This window comes from Geotrypetes seraphini, chromosome 14, assembly GCF_902459505.1.
Source record: "Geotrypetes seraphini chromosome 14, aGeoSer1.1, whole genome shotgun sequence".
NCBI lineage: Eukaryota > Metazoa > Chordata > Amphibia > Gymnophiona > Dermophiidae > Geotrypetes > Geotrypetes seraphini.
The window spans coordinates 59,928,418-59,941,899 of record NC_047097.1 but is presented as its reverse complement, the minus strand read 5'-3'; the positions used below and the strand labels follow the sequence as shown (position 1 = coordinate 59,941,899).

The following is a 13,482-nucleotide window of genomic DNA, read 5'->3' as shown; positions in this document are numbered from 1 at the left end:
CTGTTTCCGTTTATAGCTTTGAATAGTAGGCAAAGGAATTTGAAGTGTATTCTGGCTTGTATTGGGAGCCAGTGTGAGTCGTGGTAGGCCTCCGTGATGTGGTCGTATTTTTTCAAAGAGTAGATAAGTCTTAGGGCTGTATTTTGTATTGTTTGGAGTTGTTTCATCTTTGTTGTTGGTCAGGGGAGGTATAGTATGTTGCAGTAGGCCTAGGATTAGTGATTGAACCACAAGGTGAAATTGTTTTCTGTTGAAGAATTTTCAGACTTGTCTAAGGTTTCTCATAAAATGTTTGAGATCTGAAAATGGTATGAAGTTGAATTTGGAGGGTAAGCTGTTCGTCTCTCTTGTTAAGATTGGGGCAAAAAAATGCTGTCTGTAGCAGGTGCCAACCTTTGGAATGCGCTGCCTGGTATTCTGCGATTTTGTGATGGGAGACTGAATTTTAAGAAAATATTGAAACCACAATTATTTGTTAATGCCTTCATGTGCTAACGCTATTCATTGCTGAAGTCTTACCGTGCTGTAAATGTTTTTATGGGATTTTGTTTTTTCATCTCGTTGGATGAATTTGAAAAAGTTTAAATAATGCTACTGTTAGTTAATGTTTTATTGTGTTTGTTCTGTCGAAACACGTTTTAGTATTTTTTAATAAGTATGCATGTAATTTTGTAAACCGCAAAGGGCTCCTTTTACAAAGGTGCGCTAGCGTTTTAAGAGCACGCACCGGATTAGCGCGCGCTACCCAAAAAACTACCGCCTGCTCATGAAGAGGCGGTAGTGGCTAGCGCTATTCCATGCGTTAAGGCCCTAACGCACCTTTGTCTAAGGAGCCCATAATTTTTATGCTGTATATAAATTTTTAAATAAAAAATAAATTTGCGTTTCAATTCCGTCCACCGCACAAATTTTTACCCTAGCATCCTCTTTTTAAGTTACTTGTAGGCTCTTGTCGCAGTTTCATGCATCAAAGATCTTTCACCTCTTATGCTCGTCATTATTTTTATGTTTACGTTTATTTAATAATGCTGATTTTAACCTCCCATTTGTTTTTAGCTAGTTGTTATTAATCTACGAGTGTTTATATCAGGATCTTTCTGTTTATCAAGTTTTGTCTGTCGCCGATTACACTCTAGTCCTTAGTATTATTTATGTCGTTTAATCATGCCTCTTGGTTATGCATTTCACCAAGGAGAGTAATCTCTATATTTAATTTTCGCTGTTGAGTTTCCCATCTGGATACCCCTGACACCATGGTTGGCCTACTATCTCACACATTCACATGTCACGAAGCCCATGTCAATATTAACATTTATATATTTCTACACATTGTTTGTCGATATCACACCTTTTCGCACTAGTCACATCTACTTTATATACTTAGTATATGTCCACTACACTTGTAAATACAGGAATGAGTCCGTTAGACATTGTCAAAACACGGACCGTGTTGGGTCCTAGATATATTTTATGTGGATTATTAAATTGTACTTTTAAATAAAGCCTGCATCTTGATCACCCCCCTCTCCACAGAGATTTTTGTTTCTGCTGTAACTACATTTCATAACATCAACATAGCATTGTACAAAAAAAATCCTATATAACAATAAAAAAAACAATAGACCAAATGGGGATGACCTTTATATTTTGTTCCATCTCACGGTGCTTTATTTATTTATTTAAAAATTTCTTACTCGCAACATCCTACAGTTCTGTGCAAGTCACAAAAGAAGATTCATAATTAAAACATAAATCACAATTTCACAATCTTAAAACAGACAAAAAGGACAACATAACAGCTGCAGCTTCTGAAATCAATAACATTAAACTGAATAATCATAATAATAAGTTTATTCTTCTATACCGCCATAGTTGTGAGACTTCTAGGCGGTTTACATTGAAGAGGGCTGGACAGTCAGCGAATTACAATATGCAGAGATAAGAGAAATACAGTATGCAGAATCTTAAAAATAAGGCAATAAATACAATAGTTTACAATGAAGAGAGCTGGACCATCAGCGAGTAACAATATGCAGAGAAAAGGTAAATACAGCATGCAGAATAAATTATTGTCTTCTACGCAGGAGTGGACATGTTTGAAATATTAGAAATTGATTTAGAGGATTGTGTAGATACTTTTTAGGTGATATTTCTGTCGAATAAGGCAGTTTTTATGGCTTTTCTAAAGGCATCATAGGTCAAGCTTGCTCCATTGATGTAGTTGTCTAACCAGTGTTGTTGTTTGTTTGCCTGGTACATAAAATAGCATCGTTCAAACAGTCCTGTTTTAAGTAATTTTCTGAAGCTTAATAAAGATGGAGCTTTCTTTCTTTGCTTCAAGTGGCAAAGCATTCCACAATAACACACCCTGAACTACAAGCATTGAGTGGTGATGACACCCTAGTCCAGGGGTAGGCAATTCCGGTCCTCGAGAGCCGGAGCCAGGTCAGGTTTTAAGGATCTCCACAATAAATATGCATGAGATAGATTTGCATCTCACGGAGGCAGGGCATGCAAATCCATCTCAAAAATATTCATGGTGGAGATCCTGAAAACCTGACCTGACTCCAGCTCTCGAGGACCAGAATTGCCTACCCCTGCCCTAGTCTGACTTGTTTCAAAGATGGGACCTCTAAACTAAGTTGCTCATCAAAACTTAATGTCCAAATTGACTGATACGGCTTTAAAATATTGCTGATCACTTCTGGCTGTTGAGTACATCGTAATTTGTAGATCAGGCAAAGCACTTTAAACTCAGTCTTCAGACTGTACATCCCTTTGACTTGGTTTATTAAAAAATGATCTAAATTATTATATTATATGATATATATTATATTTGAATATAATTTTTGGGAGAGTGGGATGGGATATAATCTTTTTCTTAAGAAATTGTAGAGCTTCAAGTGATGTTGTACATTAAATGATGATTTTATTGTACACTTGTTGAAAGATTTAAAATGAATAAAGATTTATAAAAAAAAAAAAAAAAAAAGCAATATATATTAAATTTAATAAATAATAAAAAGAAATTAGGTGCTTACCTTGCTAATATCTTTTCTAGTAGATAGGTGTGTCATTCTGGTAATATCCCAATGCTCGCAAGCTGTGCAGAAAGAATCCACTCCAGCATGTGTGGCCAAGGCCAGGTGTTCTGGTAGGAATGAATGTTGAGAAGCATACAGTGTACCGTATTTCCCCATATATAGGCCGTGGCCTATATATAACAGTGGGTGCGGCTTCTTTACATGGGGCGGCCTATCTAACGACATCGTAGATAAGCCGCCCCATTAGTGGACCCCCTGTACCTTTTAAAATAATGCAGCTCCTTCGCTGGCCTCCTGCAATGTTGCGGCCACGGTGCAGGGTAGGAGCGATCTTTTCAGCGTCCAGCTGCCACTGCGCTGCTTCCTCAACGCCTGCATCAATTCTTGTGGGACTGGCGAGTTTCCAAGGCTGTGCATCTTAACTGCAGTAGAATTACCACCTCACATGAGTAAACCACAGAGGCTGATCCAGTCCGAGTTTTATAGCACTGCAGGCATGGAGATATTGTCCTGCTTTGCTTAAGGAAATCAGAACATCGGATCCATAACTATAAAAAAAAAACTACAACCGGATCAGCCTGTTGGAGTCAGCCCAAATAAGGTAGAACCCTAAAATAGTTTGTCTCTGCTATGGCTGGAATTATTCATCAAAAATGCATCTTCAGATGCTATACAAATGCAGATAATAGACAAAACTTCATCTTGCCTTAGGTTTTAGCCCTCTCGAATCTGTCAGGTGCATTTTTACTGCTACTGCTATTAATTATTTCTATAGCGCTACCAGATGCACGCAGCGCTGCACAGAGGCACAAAAAAAGAAGAAACAGTCCCTGCTCGAAAGAGCTTACAATCTAAACAGCCAAGACAGACAAACAGGATGTCATGGATACAGTTAAGGCGAACGGTTAATCAGCAGGCTGGGTTGGAGGACAGAGGAGTAGGGTTAAGGAGGTTCAGGAGGATTTGTCTAGTACACAAACAGCCACATCGCAGGTCACTTACCTTCCATCCCACACACAGCGCTTCAAGGAAAAGTCAAGAGAAAACACAACTGAGAAGTCTCTGTTGTTCCCACCTTCTCTCTTGGACTTGGGCAATCTGATCACAACCCTTCTATTTCTCATACCCGCACATTATCTCTGAAAGGATATCACTTACTTATGTACCCAGCCCAGTACACAGAATGCTTTCATTAGGACCTATTTCCTAATGAGAATATCTGGAATTGGGAAAGAATACACAGGCAATTACATTTCAAAGAAACTGTGGTTACAAACAAAACCTGCAGCTAGAATAATTAGGGAAAGAAATACCGAACACAGAAACATAGAAAAGCAGAAAACATGAAAGCAGATAAAGACCATGTGGATTTTTTTTGAAAATCGTAATACCCCCCCTTGTAACTTTTTTTTTGAAAATCGTAATACCCCCCCTTGTAACTTTTTTTTTGAAAATCGTAATACCCCCCCTTGTAACTTTTTTTTTGAAAATCGTAATACCCCCCCTTGTAACTTTTTTTTTGAAAATCGTAATACCCCCCCTTGTAACTTTTTTTTTGAAAATCGTAATACCCCCCCTTGTAACTTTTTTTTTGAAAATCGTAATACCCCCCCCTTGTAACTTTTTTTTTGAAAATCGTAATACCCCCCCCTTGTAACTTTTTTTTTGAAAATCGTAATACCCCCCCCTTGTAACTTTTTTTTTGAAAATCGTAATACCCCCCCCTTGTAACTTTTTTTTTGAAAATCGTAATACCCCCCCCTTGTAACTTTTTTTTTGAAAATCGTAATACCCCCCCCTTGTAACTTTTTTTTTGAAAATCGTAATACCCCCCCCTTGTAACTTTTTTTTTGAAAATCGTAATACCCCCCCTTGTAACTTTTTTTTTGAAAATCGTAATACCCCCCCTTGTAACTTTTTTTTTGAAAATCGTAATACCCCCCTTGTAACTTTTTTTTTGAAAATCGTAATACCCCCCTTGTAACTTTTTTTTTGAAAATCGTAATACCCCCCTTGTAACTTTTTTTTTGAAAATCGTAATACCCCCCCTTGTAACTTTTTTTTTGAAAATCGTAATACCCCCCCTTGTAACTTTTTTTTTGAAAATCGTAATACCCCCCCTTGTAACTTTTTTTTTGAAAATCGTAATACCCCCCTTGTAACTTTTTTTTTGAAAATCGTAATACCCCCCTTGTAACTTTTTTTTTGAAAATCGTAATACCCCCCTTGTAACTTTTTTTTTGAAAATCGTAATACCCCCCCCTTGTAACTTTTTTTTTGAAAATCGTAATACCCCCCCTTGTAACTTTTTTTTTGAAAATCGTAATACCCCCCCTTGTAACTTTTTTTTTGAAAATCATAATACCCCCCCTTGTAACTTTTTTTTTGAAAATCGTAATACCCCCCCTTGTAACTTTTTTTTTGAAAATCGTAATACCCCCCCTTGTAACTTTTTTTTTGAAAATCGTAATACCCCCCCTTGTAACTTTTTTTTTGAAAATCGTAATACCCCCCCTTGTAACTTTTTTTTTGAAAATCGTAATACCCCCCCCTTGTAACTTTTTTTTTGAAAATCGTAATACCCCCCCTTGTAACTTTTTTTTTGAAAATCGTAATACCCCCCCCTTGTAACTTTTTTTTTGAAAATCGTAATACCCCACCTTGTAACTTTTTTTTTGAAAATCGTAATTACCCCCCCTTGTAACTTTTTTTTTGAAAATCGTAATACCCCCCCCTTGTAACTTTTTTTTGAAAATCGTAATACCCGCCTTGTAACTTTTTTTTTGAAAATCGTAATACCCGCCTTGTAACTTTTTTTTGAAAATCGTAATACCCCCCCTTGTAACTTTTTTTTGAAAATCGTAATACCCCCCCTTGTAACTTTTTTTTGAAAATCGTAATACCCCCCCTTGTAACTTTTTTTTTTAAAATCGTAATACCCCCCCTTGTAACTTTTTTTTTTAAAATCGTAATACCCCCCTTGTAACTTTTTTTTGAAAATCGTAATACCCCCCCTTGTAACTTTTTTTTTGAAAATCGTAATACCCCCCTTGTAACTTTTTTTTTGAAAATCGTAATACCCCCCCCTTGTAACTTTTTTTTTTTAAATCGTAATACCTCCCCCTTGTAACTTTTTTTTTGAAAATCGTAATACCCCCCCCTTGTAACTTTTTTTTTGAAAATCGTAATACCCCCCCCTTGTAACTTTTTTTTTGAAAATCGTAATACCCCCCCCTTGTAACTTTTTTTTTGAAAATCGTAATACCCCCCCTTGTAACTTTTTTTTGAAAATCGTAATACCCCCCCTTGTAACTTTTTTTTTGAAAATCGTAATACCCCCCCTTGTAACTTTTTTTTTGAAAATCGTAATACCCCCCCATGTAACTTTTTTTTTGAAAATCGTAATACCCCCCCATGTAACTTTTTTTTTGAAAATCGTAATACCCCCCATGTAACTTTTTTTTTTGAAAATCGTAATACCCCCCCTTGTAACTTTTTTTTTAAAAATCGTAATACCCCCCCTTGTAACTTTTTTTTTGAAAATCGTAATACCCCTCCCTTGTAACTTTTTTTTTGAAAAGAAAATCGTAATACCCCCCCCTTGTAACTTTTTTTTTGAAAATCGTAATACCCCCCCCTTGTAACTTTTTTTTTGAAAATCGTAATACCCCCCCCTTGTAACTTTTTTTTTGAAAATCGTAATACCCCCCTTGTAATTTTTTTTTGAAAATCGTAATACCCCCCCTTGTAACTTTTTTTTTGAAAATCGTAATACCCCCCCTTGTAACTTTTTTTTTGAAAATCGTAATACCCCCTCTTGTAACTTTTTTTTTGAAAATTGTAATACCCCCCCTTGTAACTTTTTTTTTGAAAATCGTAATACCCCCCCCCCTTGTAACTTTTTTTTTGAAAATCGTAATTCCCCACCTTGTAACTTTTTTTTTGAAAATCGTAATTCCCCCCCTTGTAACTTTTTTTTTGAAAATCGTAATACCTCCCCCTTGTAACTTTTTTTTTGAAAATCGTAATACCTCCCCCTTGTAACTTTTTTTTTGAAAATCGTAATACCCCCCCTTGTAACTTTTTTTTGGAAAATCGTAATACCCCCCCCTTGTAACTTTTTTTTGGAAAATCGTAATACCCCCCCCTTTGTAACTTTTTTTTGGAAAATCGTAATACCCCCCCCTTGTAACTTTTTTTTTGGAAAATCGTAATACCCCCCCCTTGTAACTTTTTTTTTGAAAATCGTAATACCCCCCCTTGTAACTTTTTTTTTGAAAATCGTAATACCCCCCCTTGTAACTTTTTTTTTGAAAATCGTAATTCCCCCCCTTGTAACTTTTTTTTTGAAAATCGTAATTCCCCCCCTTGTAACTTTTTTTTTGAAAATCGTAATTCCCCCCCTTGTAACTTTTTTTTTGAAAATCGTAATACCTCCCCCTTGTAACTTTTTTTTTGAAAATCGTAATACCCCCCCTTGTAACTTTTTTTTGGAAAATCGTAATACCCCCCCCTTGTAACTTTTTTTTGGAAAATCGTAATACCCCCCCCTTGTAACTTTTTTTTGGAAAATCGTAATACCCCCACCCCACCCTTGTAACTTTTTTTTTGAAAATCGTAATACCCCCCCCTTGTAACTTTTTTTTGGAAAATCGTAATACCCCCCACCCCCCCCCCTTGTAACTTTTTTTTGGAAAATCGTAATACCCCCCCCTTGTAACTTTTTTTTGGAAAATCGTAATACCCCCCCTTGTAACTTTTTTTTTGAAAATCGTAATACCCCCCCTTGTAACTTTTTTTATAACTTTTTTTTGAAAATCGTAATACCCCCCCTTGTAACTTTTTTTTTGAAAATCGTAATACCCCCCCTTGTAACTTTTTTTTTGAAAATCGTAATACCCCCCCTTGTAACTTTTTTTTGGAAAATCGTAATACCCCCCCCTTGTGACTTTTTTTTGGAAAATCGTAATACCCCCCCCTTGTGACTTTTTTTTGGAAATCGTAATACCCCCCCTTGTAACTTTTTTTTTGAAAATCGTAATACCCCTCCCTTGTAACTTTTTTTTTGAAAATCGTAATACCCCCCCTTGTAACTTTTTTTTTGAAAATCGTAATACCCCCCCCTTGTAACTTTTTTTTTGAAAATCGTAATACCCCCCCTTGTAACTTTTTTTTTGAAAATCGTAATACCCCCCCTTGTAACTTTTTTTTTGAAAATCGTAATACCCCCCCTTGTAACTTTTTTTTTGAAAATCGTAATACCCCTCCCTTGTAACTTTTTTTTTGAAAATCGTAATACCCCTCCCTTGTAACTTTTTTTTTGAAAATCGTAATACCCCTCCCTTGTAACTTTTTTTTTGAAAATCGTAATACCCCCCCTTGTAACTTTTTTTTTGAAAATCGTAATACCCCCCCCTTGTAACTTTTTTTTGAAAATCGTAATACCCCCCCCTTGTAACTTTTTTTTTGAAAATCGTAATACCCCCCCCTTGTAACTTTTTTTTTGAAAATCGTAATACCCCCCCTTGTAACTTTTTTTTTGAAAATCGTAATTCCCCCCCCTTGTAACTTTTTTTTTGAAAATCGTAATTCCCCCCCTTGTAACTTTTTTTTTGAAAATCGTAATTCCCCCCCCTTGTAACTTTTTTTTTGAAAATCGTAATTCCCCCCCTTGTAACTTTTTTTTTGAAAATCGTAATACCTCCCCCTTGTAACTTTTTTTTTGAAAATCGTAATACCCCCCTTGTAACTTTTTTTTTGAAAATCGTAATAACCCCCCCTTGTAACTTTTTTTTTGAAAATCGTAATAACCCCCCCTTGTAACTTTTTTTTTGAAAATCGTAATACCCCCCCCTTGTACCCTTTTTTTTTAAATCATAATACCCCCCTTGTACCCTTTTTTTTTAAATCATAATACCCCCCCTTGTACCCTTTTTCTTTAAATCATAATACCCCCCTTTTACCTTTTATTATCATAATACCCCCCCTGTACCTTTTTTTTATCATAATACCCCCCTTGTACCTTTTTTTATCATAATACCCCTTGTACCTTTTTTTTATCATAATACCCCCCCTTGTACCTTTTTTTATCACAATACCACCCCCCTTGTACCTTTTTTTATCATAATACCCCCCTTGTACCTTTTTTATCATACCCCCCTTTATCATACCTCCCCCTTGTACCTTTTTTATCATACCCCCCCTTGTACCTTTTTTATCATACCCCTTTATCATACCTCCCCCTTGTACCTTTTTTATCATACCCCCCCTTGTACCTTTTTTATCATAACCCCCCTTGTACCTTTTTTATCATACCCCCCCTTGTACCTTTTTTTATCATACCCCCCCTTGTACCTTTTTTTTAATCATAACCCCCCCTTGTACCTTTTTTTTTATCATAACCCCCCTTGTACCTTTTTTTTTTATCATAACCCCCCCTTGTACCTTTTTTTTATCATACCCCCCCATGTACCTTTTTTTATCATACCCCCCCTTGTACCTTTTTTTTTTATCATAACCCCCCCTTGTACCTTTTTTTTATCATACCCCCCCTTGTACCTTTTTTTTTATCATACCCCCCTTGTACCTTTTTTTTATCATACCCCCCTATGTACCTTTTTTATCATACCCCCCCTTGTACCTTTTTTATCATACCCCCCCTTGTACCTTTTTTTTATCAAAATAATTTATCAAAATAATTAGCATATATCAAATTCCACTCAATTGTGGAGAAATACCTTTATTCAGGAATAATTCACATTTCAAGGGAAAAGTGCCTCAGAGACTGGAGCCATACGCATGTATTTCTCACAGACCGGTGTGTCTAGCGTACTTGAATCTGCTCCTACACTTCAGTCAGCGGCCAAAACCCTTTTTTTAAATAATTTAATTTTTTCTTTCTTTCTTTTTAATAAATAGTTTTAAATATTTCTAAATATTTTTCTCAGTTATATAACGGGCATCCCCAACAATTTATAACCAACAGGTCGAAACTGTCACTTATCTTATTCTATCTTCTTTCTTTCTTTTTCCTGTCTCTTCGTGCCGTTCACGAAACCACCGGAGCCAAAGCCGGCGGAACTTAAGTTATTTCTTCCGCTGCTGCAGGGCCAGGTAATCAGGCATGCAACATTTGCACTGCTATACTCTCTCAGTAGTTGGCCGATGACTGAATTGTAGGAGCAAATTCAAGTACGCTAGACACATCGGTCTGTGAGAAATGCATGCGTATGGCTCCAATCTCTGAGGCATTTTTCCCTTGAAGTGTGAATTATTCCTGAATAAAGGTATTTCTCCACAATTAAGTGGAATTTAATATATGCTACCGTATTTTCCCATAAATAGGCCGCAGTCTATTCATGGGTTTTACAAACTCGTGTATGGGGCGCGGCCTAGTTAAATGGTGCGGCCTGTATAAAAATTTTTAATCAGCCCATCCACCCCCGGTACCTTTTTTGGAGCCCCCTGGACAGCGGATGTGAATCTCCAGCGGTGCAGGGCAGCCGCAATCTCTTCGGCATCCAGGCTGCCCCCGCACCGCTTGTTGAGCGACTAATGCCAGTTCTCGCAAGTCCCGCGAGTCTCACGAGTTCCGCGAGAGCTGACATTAGCCATTCAGTGGGCGGTGCAGGGGCAGGCTGGATGCCGAAGAGATTGCAGCTGCCCTGCACCGCTGGAGATTCGTCGTCCAGGGGGCTCTGAAAAAGGTACCAGGGATGGGGGGGAGGAAAGATTTTAAAAAGCAGAGGAGGTAACGGAAGATAAGCCACAGCTAATACCATGGGGCGGCTTATCTTTTGTTTTTTAAACATAGGCCACCCTTTCCTTCGGCCTATACATGGGTGTGGCCTATGCAGAGAGGTGGCCTATAAGCGGGGAAATATGGTAATTATCTTGATTATTTGGACCACTTGGTCAGACAAATACTAAGATATAGTACAATAAATTCAGCCACTGTATGAGATTTGGTGGTGATATCATTTAATTAGTATACATTTCCAGGCCAATAAAGCCATATAAAACAACAACTCTTTCTCTGCAGTTATAGAAGTTCGACAGACAGATGAACAATCGTTAAAATAAAAACAACTGAGGAAGGGATGGCAGGTGCTTGGAAAGAATCCAGGATGCATGAATACGTAAGACTTCCCAAAACTTCCAAATCAATGCACAAGACCAAAAAACAGAAAGTTCCAACATGGCACCTTCAATCTTACATTTCACCCAGGAAGCGTCCTGCACTCTCAAATTTGCATTAACCACTTTAATGGGGGAGGGGGGAGATAAGAATCAGGCCCTTCAATACAAATTTTACTGCTCATTTTTCACAACCAGAGCTATGATTATAAAAGATAAAAGATAGATATAATTAATAGCTACGCCAAGAGGCATGCAGAGAAATTCCAGGAAAAAAACTCATCATTCTTACTGCAAAATTCATGAGGTTTCCTAAAGGTCTTCAGGCCTCTAACTTTTACCGAAAACGGAACAAGGACAGCAGAAGCCAGAAGTTGCGAGGTCAAACAAAATGAGAATAGTCCAGCGAGAATGCCTTCAGGTCCTAGAGGTGGTGGGGAACAGATTTCCCCAAAATAAAAGCCACAGCAGACCAGGCCAGGATGACACTGCACACACTGAGGAAGAAAAGAACTGAGTTAATGGGTGAGAAGTACACAAGTTTCAAGCTTATTCAAATTTGTTCGCTTTACATTAGAGAACAAATAATCTATTAAAAACAAGACGAAAGACATGGAGGGGTTCCCTGACTGGAAAAATCTTAAAACTTAATATAGTTTGCCATTCCTGTGCTTCCAGACGGATTTTATGGGTCACCAGGCCGCTCAGTGGTATAAATTAATATCTGGATTTTTGAATAAGAAACCAAAAACTGGTCTTCGTGACATTTGGAGCATTGAGATAAAGCATCAGATTACTGCATCTCAATGGCCACGAATCTGGACTTGGAGGATGAGATGTACATTGTCGGTATCTATGAGACAAACTTAAATTAAAAACAAAACACCACAAGCACACAACAACGATGAGCTCCAGGCTACACTGAAAGATGGGGATAGTAGGAGCAGCAGTGTGCCAGGAAATAGTCTAGGTCAGGGCTGCCCAAGTCCGGTCCTCAAGATCTACTGGCAGGCCAGGTTTTCAGTATTTCCACAATGAATACGCATGAGAGATATGCATACCAAGAAGGCAGTGCAGGCAAATCTCTCTCATGCATATCCATTGTGGATATCCTGAAAACCTGGCCTGCCAGTAGATCTCGAGGACCGGACATGGGCAGCCCTGGTCTAGATTTTTGTGGTGTTACATGTTTTGTAAAACTCTACATTGTAAACCAGGGCTATTCAAAGGGTGGATTGTGGTCCGGATTCTGGAGTCCTCCCGAATGGATTGTGGCGGTGCCGGCACCAGCGAGAGCCCGCACTGGTGGCAGCATCAAAAGGATTGCAAAGATGCGTGGGACCAGCTTTCTCCATGCGCTGCCAATCACACCCCTCTGACGCGGGAAATTTACCTTAGCGGGGGTGTGACCGGCAGAGCTATTGGCAGCGAAGAGAAAGAGAGACCACTTGCATTGCTCGCAAGGAAGCCCCCCAGCAAAATTCACCTGAACACACAGCAAACAAGCGGCGAGTGTCTCCAGTAACGATATGCACAAAGCTGAAAGTTGGGATGGCCCTTGTACTCCTTCTGCATCGCTCGAGCACTAAAGAGAAGAGAAGGAACCAATAAGAGCAGTATAAGGCAGGGTCTGCAACGAGGCTGCACACAATCACAAGGGGACAGTTAGGTATCACTTCACTTCCCACCTAAGCCCAACGTGCCCCCATTTTTAAATTTATATCCATTTTATTGAGAAATTCTAGGATGTCGGCTCCCCACAACACCAGAAAGAGAAACCTTAAAAAAAAAATATATATATATTATTTAAGATTGTTCCTGTACTATATATATAGCCTCGTTGGGCTTTCAGTCTGCTTGCCAGGACTATTTAAGATTGTTCCTGTACTATATATATATATATATATATATATATATATATATATATATATATATATATATATATATATATATATATAGTACAGGAACAATCTTAAATTATATATAGTACAGGAACAATCTTAAATAGTCCTGGCAAGCAGCCTGAAAGCCCAAAACCCACCTTGTTGATATAGCCTTCAGCCCTTAACTCTACTCCTCTGCCCTCCAACCCAGCCAGCAGATTAACCGTTCCCCTTAACTGTATCCATGACATCCTGTTTGTCTTTGGGAAGCAGAGCTGAGATTGTGATGTCATAATGCCTCATTCCACCAGTAACAGCCAACCTCCTCAGTGATGTCACAATGGCTCGATTGTCCTGTACTCCCCACTGCCCTCCAACCCAGCCAGCAGAACTGTATCAATGACATCCTGTTTAGATTA

At 38.1% G+C, this 13,482-nt stretch overlaps 1 protein-coding gene across 5 annotated transcripts in view; it reads right to left on the bottom strand.

The window, feature by feature from the left end:
* Positions 1-11,002: 11,002 nt before the first annotated feature.
* Positions 11,003-13,482, bottom strand: part of PNLDC1 (PARN like, ribonuclease domain containing 1) — a 38,383-nt gene continuing 35,903 nt past the window's right edge. For all 5 annotated transcript variants that reach the window (XM_033920807.1, XM_033920808.1, XM_033920811.1 and 2 more), the window contains 2 exons: positions 12,667-12,765; positions 11,003-11,677 (listed from right to left, as the gene is read on the bottom strand). In XM_033920807.1, the coding sequence (XP_033776698.1) occupies positions 11,605-11,677; positions 12,667-12,765 (172 nt within the window). In that variant the 3' untranslated portion in view covers positions 11,003-11,604. The remainder of the gene's footprint in view (positions 11,678-12,666; positions 12,766-13,482) is intronic.